The sequence below is a fragment of the Saccostrea cucullata genome, unplaced genomic scaffold (genome assembly GCF_032062105.1).
Source record: "Saccostrea cucullata isolate Sc308-1 unplaced genomic scaffold, CSIRO_AGI_Scuc_v1 ctg1455, whole genome shotgun sequence".
Taxonomy (NCBI): Eukaryota; Metazoa; Mollusca; class Bivalvia; order Ostreida; family Ostreidae; genus Saccostrea; species Saccostrea cuccullata.
The window spans coordinates 51,272-75,946 of record NW_026924057.1 but is presented as its reverse complement, the minus strand read 5'-3'; the positions used below and the strand labels follow the sequence as shown (position 1 = coordinate 75,946).

Genomic DNA, 24,675 nt, shown 5'->3' with positions numbered 1-24,675 from the left:
TGATCACCCCTACATTTCTAAACCTGTGACATAAAATTAAGTATCATCCAAGGAAAACATTTGTTTGTATCATCTGTCTTTAATCTCTCTCGTTTGGTTTCCATGTGCTTCTTTTTCCAAAATAATATCTAAGTATTAAAAAGATATTTCCGACTCTGTGATAATGTTTAATTCAAGATCTTATGAATATTAGTACCTATTTTATTATCATATAAAAAGTTTTAATAAATTCTGCCTATAATAATTACAAAAAAAGGGATTTCGATATATTGTTGGAGGACCTGATCTCCAAAAACTGCGAAGTATATTTTCATAACAACAAAGATTTTTTGTCTGCACAAATTAGACTGATTTTTAACATTTTTTGCAGTCAACCAATGCTAGAGTAAGTATTTTTTTAGTTCCATTTTGATTTTTCTTTAACAAAAACCCCAGATGTTTATGATACCAAAAAGTCTTGTCTTCAGTAATTTATGGGGAATGGTTGTTACAAACAACAGATATATTAATTTCGCCCACCTTGTCTCTTCTAAACCCGTGCATTCACGGCGTACCGACTATTTTTTTATTAATAAAAAGTAAGACATTTGAAATGCAAATTAAAAAGGTTAGACTCACCACAACTTCAGAGATACTCCATAGTTTACAAAGGAAACCACTCAGTGCAATCGGGGAAATCAAATGTTTGACATTATAAAAAGAACAAATAGTCACTATAATTATATAAAGTATTTTTGTAGGCGGGGTTTAACCAACGCTTAGAAAAATAGAGGTAGCAAATGAATACATGTATCAATAATATTCAGTTTTTCTCGAAATACAACTATTATTTTTATAAGACTTTTGATCAAACTTTTTTTTTATTTCATGCATTTTAGATAATAAAAAGTTTATGAATCATGAATTATTAACATTTATTAGAGACAGGCAAATAAACAATAATTCCTTGACGTATTGATCAGTCGATTTATTGACAGAAAGATAATACTCTCTTTTTAATGAAATTTAAAGTTCTATTGTGTTGAACGTCTAACGGTTTGCAAATGGCCGGAGAACAAATTGGTGGTGTAATTAAGGTGTTCCAGAAGAACATGTGATTAAGAAGAATACTAATGAAAGCTATGGGGATAATGAACAGTATTCAAGATCAAAAGTCCATAAAACATAAAACAATACAAAGCAAACATGGACCTCCATAGCTTCAGAGGCGCTGCTTGTCCTGAGCGGGAAATTGCGGAAAAATTCTTCGTCATTATACATATCTTGCAGAACAAGTATAGTTTTACAACACTTTTTGTGTTTTAAAATAGTGCTATTATAACATCCAATGAAATGTTGAGATAACGAACATGAAGTTATCATTATCATTCTCTTATATATAGAGCTTATTTTAATCTATGTTACACGATAAAACAGAACCTGGGACAGTTAACGCCTAAAATGCCCAAAGGTATGTTATATATTACATAATATGAAGTAACTTGGGGAGGTTTAAGCGTAATCACGTTAACTTAGCGTACGTCATCACGTTTGTCGAAGAGAGTGTGGTTGCATAAATATAAAACATATGTGTCAGACTCGTTAGTATCGTTTATCTCAAGCTCACCAGCATATATCGTATCGACAAAAGAGTGGAGATAACCACTGTTTATTGAAATACGTCGTCGACAAATTTAAAAGTCGACTTGATTGTCTAAGGTTTTTTTCTTCATATTTAAGATTGTGGACAAATTTTGCTTTCATTTCAATACATAATAGCTCTACTAATAACAACGCAAACATGTCAAAACCAGTGAATGAATTCATATTTTACTGCCTTATGAACATTGCATAATTTTAGGGTACTATTTTTTGAAATGTTTGAGGGATAATTATTTCTTAGTGCGTGAGCATTTTTAAAACAATAAAATACATAACCATTTTCTGTACTTGTTAAAGCAGGGGTAGCGCTTTAGAAATATTGAAAACTGTGTGCTAAAATTATAATTAGTCATATTCAATGATTTAAAGTGTTTATACATTACAAAGCAGGGTCAAACGTTTTGTTATTGGAAGAGCCAGGTTCTGAGCTCAGTTTAAGAATTATAGTATTATCGTAATGATACGCTAAAATGTATACAATTAATATCCCTCTCAAGAATTGTTCAATCACGTAGAACTAATGACTTCAATTTTTCTACAATCAATTTCTCTTATCTATATTGCAATACCATTTGCCGTCACCATTTTTTTGTTAAAACAATGCCATTAATCATGAACAACGAGGGATTTTTGCTTTATTGGCGATTGATTATCTAATGAAAGCTATGGGGATAATGAACAGTATTCAAGATCAAAAGTCCATAAAACATAAAACAATACAAAGCAAACATGGACCTCCATAGCTTCAGAGGCCTGCTTGGTAATCAGGGTTCATACTTTTTGTGTTTTAAAATTGATCATTAAATTTTCTAAAGACATCTTTCATAATTATGAGGTTTGTGTACTGTAATCGGCGTTGAATAGTCATCGGAAGCATTGGCAAGTCTCTCCTACATACATTAACTTTGGCATTGATTTCCTTTGGCATTGCTTTCAATTATTCATGCAAAATCGTCTTTTAGTAATTTAAAGCCAGATGATAATTGTATGCATGATGATTTTTGTTGGTATAGAGATTTCAAAGAATAATAATATCCCTCTCAAGAATTGTTCAATTAGAAACGTCACCATTTGATGGCGATTGCATCTAATGCTACACGGGCCTCGGTAATCAGGGTTCATAGTTGATCATTAAATTTTCCCTTTCATAATTATGGGGAAATTTGGTTTTTCCTTTGGCATTGCTTTCAATTATTCTTAGGTTAATAAATTTAATATGATATGAATACAAATGAACCATTTTGTCATTATTTTCAGCCCTGCAATTAGTTATACTAATGACTTCAATTTTTCTACAATCAATTTCTCTTATCTATATTGCAATACCACTAGCATTTAGAGTTTATGTCTCCTAGAGGATTCAATATACTTTATTCTCAAAAGCATTTTTTTGTTAAAACAATTTCCTGAACTAAAAAGGATACCCTTAGAGATTTGTTAAAGATACAAGGGCTACGAAAAGTTTCAAAAGTCTCATTTACTCCTTCGTGCAAAATTCACTGAAAACATTCTCAATATTAATGAAAATGATATGAACAATAAAACATAGTCTTGAATGTCTGAATATTTACTCCTTTAAAATGACTTTTTGCAAACTTTATTAAGGTGTTCCAGAAGAACATGTGATTAAGAAGAATACTAATGAAAGCTATGGGGATAATGAACAGTATTCAAGATCAAAAGTCCATAAAACATAAAACAATACAAAGCAAACATGGACCTCCATAGCTTCAGAGGCGCTGCTTGTCCTGAGCGGGAAATTGCGGAAAAATTCTTCGTCATTATACATATCTTGCAGAACAAGTATAGTTTTACAACACTTTTTGTGTTTTAAAATAGTGCTATTATAACATCCAATGAAATGTTGAGATAACGAACATGAAGTTATCATTATCATTCTCTTATATATAGAGCTTATTTTAATCTATGTTACACGATAAAACAGAACCTGGGACAGTTAACGCCTAAAATGCCCAAAGGTATGTTATATATTACATAATATGAAGTAACTTGGGGAGGTTTAAGCGTAATCACGTTAACTTAGCGTACGTCATCACGTTTGTCGAAGAGAGTGTGGTTGCATAAATATAAAACATATGTGTCAGACTCGTTAGTATCGTTTATCTCAAGCTCACCAGCATATATCGTATCGACAAAAGAGTGGAGATAACCACTGTTTATTGAAATACGTCGTCGACAAATTTAAAAGTCGACTTGATTGTCTAAGGTTTTTTTCTTCATATTTAAGATTGTGGACAAATTTTGCTTTCATTTCAATACATAATAGCTCTGAATATTTACTCCTTTAAAATGACTTTTTGCAAACTTTATTATCAATACAATGCCTTTATTTGCAAAAAAATTATCGTTCTCCAGTGCTGTGCGTTTTATTTGTTTGATGTTGTTTTAAACTTCCCTCTCAAGAACTTTTCACCCATATACAGACGCCGTCATTTATCGTTGGAGGGCTACAAATTTTGACATATATTCGCTTTGGTGTTTTTTGATTTCCCTGTAGAGAACTTTTCATCTATATAGAGACTCCGTTATTTACCGGTGAATGACTATAAATTAAGATCATTACTTGGAAATAAGGGTCATTAAGTAGTGAAGGGTCTTTTTTGTACCAACACCTATGGCGATAGGCGACCTCTGACGGGTATACACGATCCCCAGTGGGATTTAAACCCGCAACTTAATTGGATTGATTCCTCACTCCGCGACTCTAGAGTAGGAGCTTTAACCACTGCACATGCGACACGTGGGCCACCCAATGCTGTGAGAGATCCACTCATGTTTTTTTCATCATTTCATTTTGTTCCCTTGGAGTTTTGATCATGATGCCTTCATATCGGTCACAGTAGCTCAGTCGGTAAAGCGCTCACTTCGTGATAGGGAGGTCGTGAGTTCGAATCTCGCCCTCAACTGTCATAATCAAATAAAAAATGGTAGCAACTGTTATACCGGTATTCGCTCGTAACTCTGAAGTTGAAGTTGCGGGCCCTTCGGAGATCTTAAAAACCGAGGCTCCGTGTCATGTTGGCACGAAAAGGATCCCTCACTGCTTAATGGCCCTGAGTGCCGAATAAAAGTCAAAATTTGAAACCCTTCACCTGTACATGGTGACGATTCAATATACTGTATGATTGAAAATTTCCCGAATGGACGTAAAACAAATAATCAACGTATTATTTTTCATAATTGATATTTTTGAGGAAGGGTGGGGCGTTCGTACCCAACAACATCGCCCTTTCACTTTCGTCGGTATTTCACTCCTTGTGTATGGTTTGAGAAATGGTCAATGTTTTTTGTTTTCTAAACGAATGAACCCTAAAAATCTTAGATAAGTCCTTCTGGTAAATTTGTTTTCTTAATCTCTTGATATTCAGTGCCTCATGAAAGCATTTGAACAAAAGGGTATAAATTAATCTCAGAAACAAACATTTGTTGAAATACTAGTAATAAATGGAAATGTTACAACATTTGCAGGGAAAGCACATTTATTTACTTTTTGTACGTGTTAATGTTTTTTTTTTTTAGTTTGCATATCCAATTAAAAAATTATTCCATTTCAACCAGGACGTTACTGCTCTGTACATTTGATGTTCATTGTCACCATTAATATTTTATAAACCAATACACTTATTTATGTTACTATCTTTGTGATAATTTAAATACCTCCAGGTGGGGTGATTTTTAAACTACTCCATACCAATGAAACATAATACTTTCCTGGCCTTGAGAAGAAGATTTTAAAAGATTTTTGAAATTTTCCCCTCCTTTATATTACTTCGTGTAAATTGTACACTCTCCCTTGTTTGGTCCCTCCCTACCCCCATAGGTCATGATTAGAACAAACTTAAATGAACAATACTTAAGGATGCTCCATTTAAACAACACAAAATCACTCTGATATACGTTCTCTATTTCTCATTTGCTATAATACACATTGAATAATAAAATGCACTATCTGAATATATTTTTGAACGCCTTTCTTGTAGAAAATTTCTGCACATATATGGCTGGATATGTTTTATGAAGACGCATTAATCTATCTTTCCTATGATTATGTGACAGAAAAAATCTTATTAGAAAGAACCAATGGTACCGTAGGTAAACCGATCTTCAATTTTTAAATAATAAAACGTTTTGGTCAATTGATAAAAACCTTTTTTGAAAGATAATATAAAAAAATTACTTTTTAATCATAAACGTCATTGTACTATTTCATCATATATCACAGAATCTGACACAACTGTTTCATACTTAGATATACTACTTGAAAAAGACGTTAATGGTTATATGACAACCAAGTTAAACGTGATAAACGTGATGAATTTAACTTTTCTATCGTCACCTTAAAATTCCCTTATTTATGCAGCAATACACCTTCATAACGTGCATACGGAGTATATATATCTCAGCTGATTCGATATGCAAGAACATGCTCTACGTATGAACAATTTCTAAAACAAGGTAAATTATTGACAAACAATTTGATGAAACAAGAATATCAGCAGACTCAATTAAAGTGATCATTTCGTAAGTTCTAACGTCGATACAATGACCTTGTCAGCAAATACAATTTATCATTGAATGAAATGCTGACTGACGTTTTTCATGCTAATTGTTAGTCCATTATTTATACACTGAATTGACGACGGATTTTTTCGTTATTGCCTGATAATGACAAGGAGTTCACGGCGGGTGTGACCGGTCGGCAGGGGATGCTTACTCCTACACGGCACCTGATCCCAACTCTGATGTTTTGGAGGTCTGTATTTTCTTTGCTCCTAATTTGTATTGTTTTATGGACTTTTAGATTGAATATTGTTCCTTATCTCCATATCTCTATCTTAAAATCCTGCAATGAGTTTATAACTAAATATTCACTTTTCTTGTGTTTTTCTACTAAACCTACAGCAAAATTTATTGAAAACCATCGTGTGCATACTATTGCATACTAGAAGTTTGCGCTAAGTGACGTCAAAATGGTGCTATAGAGACAATAGCAAACATGTAACAATATGGAGTACGAAGAAACTCTATTATTGAATGTAAATCGGGTTCTAATGTAAAATGTCAATATTAGGAAGTTCTAAAAGCTTGGAGTGAAATATTTTGTGTAAATCACAAAGATCTCTCATACTTTTACGAAAGGTCTGTGATTTAGCTGCCAATATCTCTCATAAAACTTAAAGACATTCCTGAAATGTCAAGACTAGAAAAACCATTATATGTAAAATGTGATGTTAAATTCTGTGACACTGTGAATCACTTATACATATATCAGCATCAATCATGTAAGATACATGACGAGATTTCAATGGCTATCTGCTATTGTGCCCTGTTATTAGAGATTGTTCTAACTGACGTACGTATCCGTATCCGTATCGAGATATGAAAGGCATCTCGATCCCGATGTCTCAACAATTTAATACAATTTTCATCTCTGTTTGTGGTTAAATAAGCCACAGTCATGCATTGGAAAATAGCAGATGGCAATTTTTCTATTAAAAATACTTAACTGCTGTAAACCTCTATCATTTCCTATACAAAAATATGTATTAAAAAATAAAAGAAAATGAATTCAAGTATAAAATATTTCATTTTAATTATTTTGTTTTAAAATAAATTCATTTTGTTTCAAAATATTTGTAGGAAATCCCCTTTCTCTTTTTCCTCTCGCCTACTATCAGGATATTTTATTGATATATTCTGTATTTTTCATATACCTTTACACAGTATAACGGTGTAACCCCCCCCCCCCACTGAAATACAAAAAATACATTATCATCAACGCGATTGATAAAACACTGTAGCCGTTTTTAAAGAGACTTTTCAAACTGATTTCATAATTCGCTTCAGGACCGTTACAAGTATTGAGTATATGCGTTGAAGAGCCTGTTTAACTCCCTCCTTTCCCCTCCCCTCACATTGGCGTCAGAAGCAAATTGAAAGTAGGTGGGGTGGGCTAAATGAAAGAGAAAAAATATAAGCCCCGAAAAACCCTCATGCAAAAAAAGTACTTTAACACTTTTGTATGTGTGTGTGTTGGGGGTGGGGTGGGGTGTGAGGGGGTCGAACTTTTTTCATTGCCATTTTTTAACACTACTACTTACTCTTTTTTGACTGCAATACAACATGCCTGTTGAAAGTAAAAAGGGAGCTAATCCTACGCCTGCAACCCCCCCCCCCCCACCCACTCAGTTCCAGCGTCTGTGCCTCACCATGTGCACACACGACATTTGATAACATATTTTGACTATCATTCATTTTATGCTAAGATTAAAATAAATATGGCTCAAAATTTTCAAAATAATACATCTTATTTTGCTAAGTCTACTTGTCCATCGTTCTAATTTTCTTCTCATTTTTATCCAACTCTCTTTTTTATATACCGGTATACACTTTGGCCGACATCGAGATCATTGTGCACAAATTATAGGATTGAAGAGAAGAAACTGCTTCAATGTAGCCAAGAAAAAAATCATTCATTTAAAGAAAAATTACAGTGATGAAATACATGTATCAAAGCATTTCAGAGCTTGCTTTGTTCACTATAAACTCGATCATGTAACTTTCATAAAAAGAAGTTAATATGCAAATAGAAAAGTTTAAGAAAGGAAGATCATCATAACCTAACATTTATTTTTCTCCCCCTTTATCGACAAGTGTTAAATCAATCGAGTACTACATATACTGCGTTTAATCGCAACACTGTCGGAAATTGTACATATTCAATTCTCAATCTCCTTGAAACCGTGGATACGCATAGGCGTCAGAACGGGGGGGGGGGCAATTTCTTGCAAAGACAAACATAATATAGGCATTTAAAAGTGGGGTTTGCCTTTTTTGTTGGTTTTGCTCCCCCTTTCAATTAGTAAGTAATTTGATTCAAGTTTCATCTTTACTGTATGCATATGGTTATAAATAACTCCCAAATTCAACAAAAAGTGGAATTTGCACGATTTTATTTGATCGATATTTTGCTTGCCCTTGCGTAGGCATATGACTCGCCTAATCCACCCAGATTCTTTTCCAAAATCTTATACATGAAAAGAAACTTGACATTATACAATTATGGACGTCGTTTTATCAATCAATAATGGTCGCTTACCTCCTTATCTTGATACTATATGTTCCTGTCAGCTTGAGATAAAAGATAACAAAGTCTGACACATCTGTTTCATATTTGGATATTTTACAAGAAAAAGATGTAAATAATACTCTAACAACCAAGCTTTATGCTAAAAGTTATGACTTTAACTTTTCAATCATCAACTTTTTATACTTATGCAGCAAATTACATGTATCGTCATCACCTGCATACGGAGTATATACCTCTAAGTTTATTCTATACACAAGAGCATGTTCTACGTACATACATGTACAATTCTTTGTAGTAGATTTCACTTTTGGCTTTCCATAAAATTAAAGGTATTCAGATTAAACATAGGTATTCCACTTGACACCATTTTATCTATAAAAAAAAAGTAACATATGGAAGGCACAATTCGTTAACATTGAAGTGAAATTGAATACACTGGATCTTAGCAATGTCAATCGAAAGTAACTGATTAAGTAAGTAACAGGAAGCTTTTATAATATATTATTTCTCTTAATCTACATAAAAATCATTTCATAAAGATACTTTTAAGGAAATGTACTTTCAATGAATAGCACAGCATATGCGAAAGATTTCATAAATTCATTTCAAGAGCTTGGGTGGTCGTGGCAATTTTTAGACTATTTTGATCTCCTTTAGAAGAAGAGCTCCATATAAAGATACAATAAAATGATCAAATTTTAAAATTAAAATTTATGAATTTTTTCTTTGCCAAATGATAGTTGATAGCTTAAGATACCATATCCCAAAATGTAAGGTATATCTGTTCGTTAATAAAAAAATAATTTGTTGACCACCTAGCCTCCTTAAGATCTAGAGAAAAGTACGATAAAGTACTTTCTAACGATTTTTAACATAATTGATAATTTTTTCATGAATAAACTGATTCTCTAGAGAGTCGCACAAATTCCCACAATATTTTTTTAAAAATGCATGTGTCTTCATCGGGATCGGAGACATATTTGTCATGTTGTGATTTATGTAGAATGAAGCGTTACAAGTTTATAAAAGAGAGTAAATTTAGTATATTTTTGACTAGGCCTAATTATCATACAATTTCTCATTTTTCAATTGAATATTATTGAAAACATGAAAATCAGTCATTAGGATCTCTCTTTATTTCAGTCACGCTCGAGATTCATCTCGAAGTTGTCTATTTTGGTTAGCTCCCCTAGATGGTAGAAGTTATCATTGTTTGGGTATATTTTGGCATCAGTATTGACTTAATTCCGTATAATTTAATGAAAAGGATGCTTATACATTTCATCTTTCAGACTTTACACTCATAAAACCAAAAAATTAATGTTGAAATCTTTGTTTTAATTTTTAGGTAAGATAGCTATAATACAGCTCTATAGAGAGATAAATATTTGGCTATCGGTGGTCAATTGTCAGTCAAGCATTAAAAGTATCTATTAGTCACTTTCACTTCTTTTATTCTGTTGGCTTTATATTATCAGTAATGTATCTACTCACTGACTAGGTCTAGGGTTAACAACTTTTCCACCTGAATCAGGTACTACATGATTTTTCATTTTTCCATGTTTTTGTATAATAAATTGTTGAAACCCTACAATTTGTTTTATTTAAGGAAAGTTAACCTCGATCAAGAACAATTATATTTCGGAATGAACCTGGGTAAAAAGGAAAATATTTTAGAGTGTGAATTACAACTCTTATATCTTAAAGGAGTTAAGTTATTGACAAACTAGCCGATGAAACAAGAATATCAGCATTTTTTAGTTCTGCGGTCGATATAATGACCTTGTTAGTAGATGCAATTCATCATTGAGTCAAATAATGACTAATGTCTTCCATACTTATTGTTCATTATTTATACACTGAATTGATGACGGATGATTCTTCCGTTTTTTCCCGATCATGACAAGCAGCACACGGTGACCGGTCAGCATGGGATGTTCACTCCTCCACGGCACCTGATCCTACCTCTAGATGTTTAAATTGGAGGTTAGTGTTTGATCTTCTTTCATTTCGTATTGTTTTATGGACGTTTGAGCTTGAATACAGTTTGTTATCTCCATTTACCTAATTCAACACCCAAAAAAGTACATTGACATACACAAATTACTAATCGCTTTAGTGAATCTAATGCTAATGCTGGTTAACTTAACCAACTAAATCGGGTAGCATATTTATGTCCCTACATGTTAGATAATTATGTCAACATAAAAGATAAAAATATGTCAACATGCAAAATATATAACTATTTTCACGCAACAACAAAAAACATGTATATATAAAAGAAAATAATATCATTGTGTGTATATATATATATATATATAAATCAGGAGCAGAGCCAATGAACTAGAGGTGGGATCATCCCCTGCTGACCGGACACATCAGATAAGAGTGCACCTTGTCATGATCATGAAATTTCGAGAAATTTTGTTGGAAATTCAATGTGATAAAAATGGCCTTACAATCAGGTCCAGTCCAAAGACTATTTCTACCTACGTAGTTATTAATAGCTACGTAGGTATTTAAAGCTACCCAAAGTAGCTATTTTTACCTACTTTCTGCTTTACTTGCATTTTTTAGCCAAATGCAGGAACGGCGCAACATGGTGAGCACACAATTTCTTGATACAGTCACACTGATGATGAATATGACAAAAATTTGGCCAAAAAATGTAAACTTCGTATATTATCAATTTTGCATAGAAACTAATGCAAAATTGCCGATTCAGGAAGAAATCATTTTTTGGCCAAATTTTTGTCGTATTCATCATAAGTGTGACCATATCAAAAAATACGGTGTAAACCATGTTGCGCTGTTTGGTCTTTTGGTCGCAAAATGCAGAAATTATATAAAGTAGGTAAAAATAGCTACTTTTGGTAGCTTTAAATACCTAGGTAGCTATTAATAGCTACGTAGGTAGAAATAGTGTTTGGACTGGACCTGACAATGAGTATGAAAAAGGTCAGTAAGCATCTAGCTTAGTAATAGGTGTAGATTGTATTTGCTGACAAGGTCAGTTGATTGAACATAGAAACTTAATAAATGACAAAAACAGGACTGTTGATATTCTTGTTTTGTTAAATGTTTGTTCAACTTATCTCTTTTTTAAAACTAAAAGGTGTGTGCTCTTGCGCATCAAATCAACTAAGAGATATAAACTCCAATGCAGGTAATGAAGGTATTTTGCTGCGTAAAGAGAGATGGCGATTCAAAAGTTAAAGTCATCACATTGATCATAAAGCTTTATTTTAAAGTTTAATTGACTTTTTTTCCAATAAAATATCCAAAAATGAAATAGGTGTGTCAGACTCTGTGATATCTTTATTATCAAGTTTACTTGATCAATTTATTATCAAGTTAACTTGGATACATTTTGTCGACATAATATTTGAATGCATATAACCATTGTTGATTGATAATACGTCATCGATATATCGAAATGTCGAGTAGATGATTGAAAATACGTCGTCGATATATCGAGTAGATGGCAATAACAGCCTGAGATTTTGCATAAATTCTGCTTCATACGAATGCAAAATTATGTATGCTTATTACGGAACGCAATTGGTAACCACGGGAAATTAAACGGGTTCTTGGAAAACCTGCAACTCAAATACCAGATATATATAATGTCAATCAGAAATCCAAGCATTTTTTCTATCAACTACAAGGTAGTTGTGACACGCTTGCTTGAAGCAGTGGTATAGAGCCCGGTCCTTAGAATGAGATCGAATAAACTGAGGTCACGTGTTACAGAAGATCCTAGCACGAAAAAGATCCCTCAATGCTAAATGGCATTTAGTGCCGAGCATAGGTCAAAATTTGAAGTTCTCTACCGGCAAGTGATGGCGTCTCCATGTGAGGGGAAAATTTTTGAGAGGGACGTTAAAAAACAAACAAGCAAAGTATTTTGTATTTATATAAACAGATTAATTTTGCAAATGACCACAAGGTGTTTTCAAAATATATTTTTAAAATTTTAACCACTCAGGAATTTGCTATTCGACCTATAAATATAGAGGATTTTGTTGGCATTTCCACTAGCTGTACCAATCTCGTTCAATGATGGCTGAGGTTTATATTTATAAGGATGTGATGTCATTAATGGATGCCCTTGACAGCTGATGATCAGCCTCATTTTCAGTTTTACTGTTGCAGACTGGGCGCGTGATTCTACGACCACCGTCAACTACAAAAGAAAATATATCAGATTAAGCATCAAATAACCAATCAGAATTACCAGAGGCCTGTTCAGCAGAGAGAACGTTCGCGAGCGCTCGCCAAAATTACTATTGGAGGTATAAGGAATTTTGGCGAGCGCTCGCTCTGCTGAACAGGCCTCAGATTTAAGCAGGCCGATTGGATTGTAACTATTGAGCAATATTTCGTGCATCATAGTAAAATGGAGCGTATTTACTGAATAAATGAACATTATTTCAATAGTGGTTGCAACCTATGCTTGTTATCGAAATGATTCTCGTCCACTATTGAAATAAGAGAACTTATCTACATTGCGCTGAGTAGCGGCTGATATGCGCCTGTGACGTATAAAGCTTTGTGTAGCGTCTACTTATAAGCTATGAATTGATCTACATAGCATTGAGTAGCGGCTTTCATGAGCGCCTGTGATGTACTTAGTTTTATATAGTGGCTACTTGGCGCTTATTAACTTATCTAACTAGCGTTGAGTAGTGGCTAACTAACGCTTATTTACCTAGCGTTGAGTAGTGGCTACCCAGTGCCTATTATTTACCCAGCATTGAGTAGTGGCTATTGAAAACCCTAGCTTTTATGTAGTAGCTCCCTAGCGCCTTTTATGTACCTGGCGTTGAGTAGTGACTTTAAACAATCTAACGTTGAGTAGCAGCTATAAACTGATCTACGTACTAAGTGTTACGCTGCAGCCTGTAATGTTCACAACGTTACAAAACGGTTTTCTAACGCATTTGATGCTCTCCGGATCCAGGTTTAGAAGATCTTCGCAAACCAGGGCCAAAACGTACGATCCTCTCCCGTTCTGGCCGTTGTTGATGGAGGAGAGAATTCTTCGTAGCTCATTAAAATATTGACCAATGCGAGTATAGCATAGTCGGATGATGAACTTGATCGCGACCTTTCAATATCCATTCTAGTGCAATTGTTTTGTAGAACACTCTTTGATTTTGCTAATACACTGATGTTTGAAGCAGTAAAACGAGCCTTATCCTGCCTCTGATAAAAATCGTGAAATTTCATTGGCCGAGAGCAATACTGCATGAAACGATGTTATGCTGTCTACCCACCTCACATTGCAAATGTGCCCCCTCCACGTGACCTACCCAACATATATTAAAAATTTACCAACCACACATCATCAATATACTGCCTTCACGTGACCCGCAAGGAGCTTCATAACTGACGTCACAATGCGTCTGACGACAACGCACAGTGGATGTAGACCGTCTTGCGTGGACGTTAAGTGAAAGCGGTCTATTGGTACTATCAATATTTAGGGAATAACTATCTCCTAATTTGGTATTTGCGACCGTTAAATAATGCTGATTTAACGGTCGCAAACTGAGTTTTACCGGCGACGCGTAAGCGGAGCCGGTAAAACGGATGTTTGCGACCGTTAAATCAGCATTAACGGACGCAAATACCAAATTAGAAGATCAGTTATTCCCATTCTAATGCAATCCATGCATTTTGTTTGTTGTTTACGTCTTATTTTGATGAATTTTGTTACATGAAAAACGTCACGGAGCATTGTGTTTTTCGTCGCTCTATTATGACGTCACAATGAAAAAGTTTTCACGCTCGTTAATGCTCGTTTTACTGCTTCAAACATCAGTGCATTAGCCGATGAAAACGTATTTTACAAAACAATTGCATTAGAATTAATCTTTTAGAGAACCATCGGCAGGATAAATTCGTTATGTAGACACTTAGAGGGGTAATACGGAAATATGCGGGGTCCTTGAAAAAATGCATATTGGGCTCGGCTTACGCCTCGCCCAATATGGATTTTTTCAAGGACCCCACATATTTCCGTATTACCCCTCTAAGTGTCTACATAACTAATATTAACGAGCGTGAAAGCTTTTCATATTGTGACGTCATAACAGAGCGACGCAAAAATACAATGACGTATTTCATGTAACAAAATTCAACAAAATAAGACGTAAACAACAAACAAAATGCACGGATTGCATTAAATTAAGCATTGAATTCATATTTTGGGATGTCTTCGGTCCTATAACACACCTGGCCGTGCCGACAAATTGAATACCGCGGTATGTTAATTTGTCAGCACGGCCAGGTGTGTTATAGGACCGAAGACATCCCAAAATATGAATTCAATGCTTATATTTACATTCTCTAATTTTCCTTTATCATAATTGTTTATTTTGTTCATGTTTAATGTGAATTTAGCGCCCTTCGGTATTGGTGTGCTTAATAAACGTAATAGCCATTCGTGACGTTGGAAAGCCGTTTGTGACGTTGGAAAGTTAAATAACGCAAATAAACATTGCGAGGAAAAAAATGATAAATTAAATTTTAATGCACATTTGTTGTGATTTTATTTTAATTTTAAAAGGGTAGTTTTTTTTAAAATGAAATTGAGTCAAAACAATACACATTTTTTTGTTCCTAAATATTGAAAATGCATGTAGTTCCTTCTGTGTATTCTAACGCGCGGTGACAAGGTTTCGCGTGTGTTATAGAAATTTGAACGTCGTGGATTTATAATGGATTTCATAAAGAAAATTACACTGAATGTAAATATATGGGAATAACTAAACTTCTAATTTGGTATTGTTGCATATCTGCGGTGATTTTCTTTGATCTTTCTGTGGTGATATATCCCATTTCACATATGCGATAATACTTTCCACGCCCCTTCATATATCACTGCAGTAGACAGAAATCAGGTCAAAATTGTTTTATTGAATTTTGACACTCTCAATGTTAACGTCATCAGACATGCGACAAGTTGCTTACATCATAGATTGCCTTGTATTATTGGTTATTATCGTTTTCATGGGGCGTGGAAATCTCGGGCGGGCCGCGCCCGCGATTTCCACGCCCCATGAAAACGATATAATCAATACAACTCGGCATTTATGCTGGAACCTATACTTTGCAACCGTTAATGCTGATTTAACGATCGCAAACATCCGTTTTACCGGCTCCGCATACGCGTCGCCGGTAAAACTCAGTTTGCAACCGTTAAATCAGCATTAACGGTCGCAAATACCAAATTAGAAGATAGTTATTCCCTAAATCGCAGTTTACAAAATATTCCTTGTATACTGTTGATGTCAATTGTTGCGATGGAAACAAAGCTTCCGACTGACTAAATATGACGTCACAATAGAGAAGCGAAAATATTCAAGATTACGACACTTTTTGTGATCAAGCAGCCACGGGTAGGAGAAAACTTTATGCGGACTCCAGACAGTGGCTTGAGACGCGCGATGGGTTTAGAAAGCCGATAGTGTTTCAGAAAATATAAAAATAATGTACTACGTAGCGGAGGGCTTATTGTGAATTCTACCACGATTATCGAAACATCAAAGGAAACCACCGGACATTATTTAAGTAATGTTTTTAATAGCTGCCCATTTTATACCGTATAAACTGGGTTGGGGCAGTTTACGCTTTATAAACCGCCAAGCGGTTTATAAAAAAGCGTAAACTGTTCCAACCCAGTTTATACCGTATAAAATGGGTAGCTATTAAATTCATTGTTTATAATTTAATTTCCATTCATTTGATGTAAGAAAAAAGATGATTGTTCTAACAAAATGACTTCAACTTGTACAAAATTTTAATGTAACGTCAGGCGGATTGATACGTTTTTGACGTAAGTCATTGTGACGTAGGCAACCCATTTTATACGATATGAAGTAAATTTTTTATCCAATCAAATACAGCGTTACAACCAGAATTAAATTATTCTCCAATAAATCACGAACGTCATCAAAAAATTATCAGATCAGAAACACGTATCAAACTTGAACAATTCAAATGCATGTTTGGCTGTAGAACAAAATACTTGTTTAGACCGCATAGATGTGTCGTCTTTTGCAGTATAAACACTGTAAATTACATCAAGTTGCTGATGAAGGTCGGTTTTTATAGCTAAGCGGGATATTCCACGGACCTCCCTACACATTTAAAAAACGTGATTTTAGTAATGCAGGAACATGATTTTGTTACTGCATCTATTCATTAAAATTAATCAATACATATTCCGAAAAAAAAAATGTAATTTTAAAAGGCTATTTTTAATGCAACAAAAGCTCAAATCGTCTGATTTCCATACACAGGTAAGTAAACAAAATTTCGCTTTGGTGTTAAATGGAACAGTATTATCGAGACATGGTGACCTAATTTGTTTCTCTATAGAGGAAACGATCAGCCGTATTTTAGCATGTTCAGCGATCTTTGTAGAATAGAAATAAAGTCCTAGTTGTCGTGAATAATGCAGGATATAACCTCCTCGGTCTCGAAATGTTGTTTGAAATATATTTACATAGACTGAATATTTTCTCCTTTATTTCTTAAGAAACCCCATTGCGTTCATCACTGCATAAACTACTGTAGGCATGTCGCCTGTACAGATTTCTTAATCAGTGGCTTTCCATCAATGAAACGTATAAAGACGTTCGCATCATTAATTGATACAATAATTAATCTTTACTACTTTAATTGATTATTTAAACAGATATAAATATAAACAATAAAATGTCTTTCTTTGTTTGTTATTACTGGAATGAACGGTCGCAGCTATTGCAGAAAAAAATTACATAGTTTCCGTTCATTCCAGTAATAACAAACAAAGAAAGCATTTTATTGTTTAAATAAAAGCTCGGCTTTTATCTTTCAAATAACATTTCTCGACCTCGCGAGTTATCCTGCAACATTCACGAAAACGCGGACTTTATTTCTTAAATAAATGACACATAATTGAGTGTTCTAAATAAAAGACATAAGGTTCACAAAATACCATAAGATTTCTACAATGATTGATTAAACAATTACGTACACTTTATCAGTATTGATCATGACTGAGTATAGTTTTACATTTACCAACAGTAACGAAGTACTTGGTCTTGTTGAAGATTGCCTTGTAGCCTTGGCGAAATTGCGGGAACCTCCAGGCATAGATTACCGGATTACAAGCACTGTTCATGTACCCGAAACAATACGCCTACAAAACAAAAGATTACACTGCAGTAACAATACGCCTATAAAACAAAGAATTACACTGCAGTAACAATACGCCTATAAACAAAGAATTACACTGCAGTAACAATACGCCTTTAAAACAAAGAATTACATTGCAGTAACAATACGCCTATAAAACAAAGAAATACACTACAGAAACAATACGCCTATAAAACAAAAAATTACACCACACAAACAATACGCCTATAAAACAAAGAATTACATTGCAGAAGCATTACGCCTATAAAACAAAGAATTACACTGCAGAAACATAACGCCTATAAAACAAAGAATTACACTGCAGAAACAATACACCTACAAAAACAAAGAATTACTTTGCAGTAACAATACGCCTATAAAACAAAGAATTACACTGCAGTAACAATACGCCTACAAAACAAAGAATTACACTGCAGTAACAATACGCCTTTAAAACAAAGAATTACATTGCAGTAACAATACGCCTATAAAACAAAGAATTACACTGCAGTAACAATACGCCTACAAAACAAAGAATTACACTGCAGTAACAATACGCCTATAAAACAAAGAATTACACTGCAGTAACAATACGCCTTTAAAACAAAGAATTACATTGCAGTAACAATACGCCTATAAAACAAAGAATAACACTGCAGTAACAATACGCCTACAAAACAAAGAATTACACTGCAGTAACAATACGCCTACAAAACAAAGAATTACATTGCAGTAACAATACGCCTATAAACAAAGGATTACACTGCAGTAACAATACGCCTACAAAACAAAGAATTACACTGCAGTAACAATACGCCTACAAAACAAAGAATTACACTGCAGAAACAATACGCCTATAAAACAAAGAATTACACTGCAATAACAATACGCCTATAAAACAAAGAATTACACTGCAGTAACAATACGCCTATAAAACAAAGAATTACAGTGCAGTAACAATACGCCTATGAAACAAAGAATTTTACTGCAGAAACAATACGACTATAAAACAAGGAATTACACTGCAGTAACAATACGCCTATCAAACAAAGAATTACACTGCAGAAACAATACGCCTATAAAACAAAGAATTACACTGCAGTAACAATACGCCTATAAAACAAAGGATAACACTGCAGTAACAATACGGCTATAAAACAAAGGATTACATTGCAGTAACAATACGCCTATAAAACAAAGGATTACACTGCAGAAACAATACGCCTATAAAACAAAGAATAACACTACAGTAACATTACGCCTATAAAACAAAGGATTACACTGCAGAAACAATACGCCTACAAAACAAAGAATTACACTGCAGTAACAATACGCCTATAAAAAAAAGGATTACACTGCAGTAACAATACGCCTATAAACAAAGGATTACACTGCAGAAACAATACGCCTATAAAACAAAGGATTACACTGCAGAAGCATTACGCCTTTAAAACAAAGAATTACACTGCAGAAACATTACGCCTATAAAACAAAGAATTACACTACAGAAACAATACACCTATAAAACAAAGAATTACACTACAGTAACAATACTACCAAAAAACAAAGAATTACACTGCAGAAACAATACACCTACAAAAAAAAAGAATTACACTGCAGTAAAAATACGCCTATAAAACAAAGAATTACACTGCAGAAACAATACACCTACAAAAAAAAAGAATTACACTGCAGTAAAAATACGCCTATAAAACAAAGAATTACACTGCAGAAACAATACGCCTACAAAACAAAGAATTACACTGCAGTAACAATACGCCTTTAAAACAAAGAATTACATTGCAGTAACAATACGCCTATAAAACAAAGAATTACACTACAGAAACAATACGCCTATAAAACAAAGAATTACACTGCAGAAGTATTACGCCTATAAAACAAAGAATTACACTGCAGAAACAATACACCTACAAAAACAAAGAATTACTTTGCAGTAACAATACGCCTATAAAACAAAGAATTACTCTGCAGTAACAATACGCCTACAAAACAAAGAATTACACTGCAGTAACAATACGCCTTTAAAACAAAGAATTACATTGCAGTAACAATACGCCCATAAAACAAAGAATTATACTGCAGTAACAATACGCCTACAAAACAAAGAATTACACTGCAGTAACAATACGCCTATAAAACAAAGAATTACACTGCAGTAACAATACGCCTATAAAACAAAGGATAACACTGCAGTAACAATACGCCTATAAAACAAAGGATTACACTGCAGTAACAATACGCCTATAAAACAAAGGATTACACTGCAGAAACAATACGCCTATAAAACAAAGAATTACACTACAGTAACATTACGCCTATAAAACAAAGGATTACACTGCAGAAACAATACGCCTATAAAACAAAGAATTACACTGCAGTAACAAACCGCCTATAAAACAAAGCATTACACTGCAGAAACAATACGCCTATAAACAAAGGATTACACTGCAGTAACAATACGCCTATAAAACAAAGAATTACACTGCAGAAACAATACGCCTACAAAACAAAGAATTACACTGCAGTAACAATACGCCTATAAACAAAGGATTACACTGCAGAAACATTACGCCTATAAAACAAAGGATTACACTGCAGAAACAATACGGCTATAAAACAAAGAATTACACTGCAGTAACAATACGCCTATAAAACAAAGAATTACACTGCAGTAACAATACGCCTATAAACAAAGGATTACACTGCAGAAACAATACGCCTATAAAACAAAGAATTACACTGCAGAAACATTACGCCTACAAAACAAAGAATTACACTACAGAAACAATACGCCTACAAAACAAAGAATTACACTACAGAAACTATACGCCTATAAAACAAAGAATTACATTACAGAAACAATACACCTATAAAACAAAGAATTACACTGCAGAAACATTACGCCTATAAAACAAAGAATTACACTGCAGAAACATTACGCCTATAAAACAAAGAATTACACTGCAGAAACAATACGCCTATAAATCAAAGAATTACACTACAGAAACAATACGCCTATAAAACAAAGGATTACACTACAGAAACAATACGCCTATAAAACAAAGGATTCTATTGGTACTGATTTTGGTAGTGATGATGAAATTTGGAAATAATTATTGTTGCAAAATAAGAATTTAATCAACGCATAAAAATTTGTCAGTCGACTTCATACAAAAAAAATTTAGTCGACTAATTTTTTTGTAAAAGATATATCTTGCGTAAAAAAAAAACGATGAAATCTTCCTCTCTCTCTCTCTCTCTCTCTCTCTCTGTCTCAACAATAATTGTTCTTTGTCTTGTCTGCATGCTTCACATAAGAGAATTCCAGGATAATTTTTTCAAGAAAATTCTTCCTAGTTCTTTCAATAAAATCCCATCAAAAATCTGTTACTGATAATAAACTGGGAGTGTCCATATATCATAAAAGTTGCATCACATATTAGCTACACTGTGCGTTTCGAGAAATTGATTAAAAAGAATGTTGAAGCATCTTTTCAAAAATGTAATCATCGTTTGTGCATGAGTTTTTGTGACTCTCCAAATGAAAGGAATTTCAATCGAGATAAGAATTCATAATCCTCTGTTTTGTCAGATTTATCTTTACGTAATGATGCGCAAAAATCTGGATTTAAAACTATATAATCTTACATGATATATTTAAAAAAAAAGAGCGGTTTTCCATAAAATCCAAAATTTAGATTAATAGTTAAGTGAGAACGGGTTAGATTATTATATAATAGAAGAACTGTAAAAGAAAGAAAATCCAGAATTGCCACTTAAGAAAAGTGTCACGGTATACAAAATTACTTTTTCGGGTTTAATATAAATTCTGTGTAAATTGACTTTTTCAGATTTTGTGTTATTTGTATAATTAAAAAAATATTTTAGCAAATATCATTAATTATATATAAATTATTATAATAAACTCAGCCTAAAGACATTACAGTATATAGTCGGGCACGTCGTAATCTAAGCGCTCATTGACGAATAACCATGGTCGTAATTTTTCCCGAGAAAAGAACAGGTACTTGTTCTTAAAATTCACGTATTTCAAGCTCCACTCAGATAGGTGTATGTATCTCGTATTTTAAGCTTAACTTATAGATAGGTCTATCAGGCCGTCTGTATCTTAATGTCTTAAATTAGTTTAATCGTTATAATAATTGCTTAGTCTTCGTCAAATTATTTCAGTCAATTGTCAGAATTCCTGATTTAGTGAATTAGTGATGCAAAATCGAGTTTCACCGACAATTATTTATCAACTCAGAAAAAAACTCGGAAGATTTAGATTTCAACTTAATTACTAAAAACAAACAAACAAACACAAACCAATGCAGCGTCAAATAAACAAATATCGTATATATTATCTGGAACATCATTTTTGTGATTGTTTAAATTCTGTTTGAAAGTATTTTTGGGACCTTACATGTCATAGATACAAAATGACTTACCATTGGGTTGAAATAATTCGGAATGCCACTGTGTTTTTCCATTACGAAAGTTGCGTGGTTCGTGTACACCATGTATGGTAACCAGGACAACGAGAAACACGCAATGACAATCACTAAGGTCAAGGCCACACCTTTTTCACTTTGGGTTTGAACTCCCTCGTTTGGAGCAATGGTCAGTTGACGTTGGACAATGGCATGACGTCTTATGTACAAGAATATACAAATATAACAAAAGACAAGTACAACGAGAGGAATAAATACATTAAATATTTGGTTAGCGATATGTAAATAAAAACTGGCATTCCCAGGCACGGGATATTTTGGTCCACACTGAATGGTTTTCTCCTTAAATATAGGACCGGAAATGACGGTGGCGGTACTGAACATCGCGGCGTAAGTCCATGCAATACCTATCATTATAAAGCAAGATCTCACCGACACCGGGGAGTGAAGGTCATTGTTCACGACGAGCCGCCGTACACAGGTAAACTTGTGGATACTTATGTACATCAACGTATGGATAGAGGTAACCAAAGAGAGTGTTACAAAGAACGAGTTAATTTTACACAGAAAAAGCGGTATATCCCAGCATTCCATGTAAGCGGAATGAATTGAAAACGGAATAACCATTGCCACCAAAAGGTCGGCGATGGCCAAGTTTAGCAGGAAGAAGTTTGTTGTTTGGGTGGAACTGCGCATGTTTGGGTTTTTCACAATAACCCAGATGACCATCGTATTGCCGACCAGATCTCCCGCCATAATTAACGAGAGCCACACAATGACAAACGCCGTGAATGAAGAGGAAAAGTGATCGTGCACGTCCGTGCCATTACAAAACACGTGCACGTTATAATGTGGTGAGGTGTTTGTCCGCGTGACTGTAAGATTCGATGACATTTTTCCACAGTTCCTTAAAGAAGTAAAATAACCCGTGCAATTATTATAACCGGGGTATGCCTATTTTCCTTTTTCATTGGAGTGGCTCGAACTATTTTTTTCCGTCGTCCTCATCAAAGTCCGGACCTCCGTCTTTCCGTCCTTAATGCTTCCGTTCCTTCCGTCCTTTATTCCTCTGTTCCTCCGACGATGTGCTTTAAATTCACTCCATAAATTTTAGAGGGCAAATGCTTTTGCATGCATTTTTTTTTTTTTTGCTTTGACTTTACTGTCTTAGTCACGGTGTTAAGCAATGTAAGTCAATGCCAGTTTCACGGTAGGTATGATGTTAACATTGCAGTATGAGTTGTTTCCAGTTCCAATGTCGACTTCTGCTGTATATTTTACATACATGTAGCATTCTTGACAGTGGCGAGGGGATACTCACTGGAATAAAAACTGTTGGTCCTTTTTATTTGTCCAAGTTAATTATACATGTACTTTTTAGACAAAATCTGTTTTATTTGTCTGACTTACCGATAGGTAAAACCTTAATTGGTGGCCATCAAAAACTTTTATACATGTAAACCTACAAAAAATTAAGATTTTTTTTTAAATAATTAAATATCAAATTTTAACTATTTTTATTTTTTTCACCCTTTCTTGCAAAACCCCTCTACTTACGACTCAACGAATTTTCGAACAGAAATAGTCATTCGATTTGCGTAAATCCAACTACATGAGAAAAAAATCCAAATTTTTCATTGACATTCACAGAAATTAAATAAAACATACTTTGTCTTATCAGTGTTAAAACGGAAATTCCAAGTTTAAACATCCTCTTCGGGCGTTCCTCTAGTGAAAGTGCAGCACAGTTATACCAAGTTTTTATAGTTAATTCACAAACTGGAATGGAATAATGCCAAACGTTCGAATTCATTTAAAGTGACGAACGATATGCCTGTAAAGCATGCAATCCTTCTGTTAAATGTGTCTAAACGGGGGGTCAAGTTAAATCAATAATTGATGATCCCCCAGTGAAATAACTACATGAAATAAGTGCAAGAATGTCCCCTACCATAGAAGAAATGTAATAGAATTTGAGCTTAAAGGACATGCATCTTGGGAATATAAAATTCTAAATTTTCGTCCGGAAAGGGACTGTAAAATTCCGAAGTTAAAAATCGGTGTTGACGGGAACTCAATTATACATTTCTTCGATATCCGTTGTCAACATGGTCAAGTGCATCTGGGAATATTATATTCTAACTGCCACGAATTTTATTTATTTTATTTGCATGTACTGTTCTTATCAATTTTTCAAGATATAGATAACGGTATGTGATGAAAAGAATGACAGCTAGAAAATTATTATTAGTGACAGGT

At 33.9% G+C, this 24,675-nt stretch overlaps 1 protein-coding gene across 4 annotated transcripts; it reads right to left on the bottom strand.

Annotated features, from left to right (window-relative positions):
- Positions 1 to 12,650: 12,650 nt before the first annotated feature.
- On the bottom strand, positions 12,651 to 24,173 carry LOC134265594 (galanin receptor type 1-like). 4 transcript variants are annotated; one of them, XM_062747815.1, is made up of 5 exons: positions 23,974 to 24,173; positions 23,827 to 23,878; positions 22,414 to 23,736; positions 17,825 to 17,945; positions 12,651 to 12,938 (listed from the first exon to the last, which is right to left on the bottom strand). In XM_062747815.1, exons 3-5 carry the CDS (start codon positions 23,308 to 23,310, stop codon positions 12,832 to 12,834), a joined length of 1,125 nt encoding a protein of 374 aa, XP_062603799.1. In that variant the 5' UTR covers positions 23,311 to 23,736; positions 23,827 to 23,878; positions 23,974 to 24,173; the 3' UTR covers positions 12,651 to 12,831. The 4 variants fall into 4 exon arrangements, with proteins under 4 accessions (XP_062603799.1, XP_062603802.1, XP_062603801.1 ...); XM_062747818.1 differs by lacking the exon at positions 17,825 to 17,945; XM_062747817.1 differs by lacking the exon at positions 23,827 to 23,878 and having other exon boundaries at positions 22,414 to 23,748.
- Positions 24,174 to 24,675: the final 502 nt, after the last annotated feature.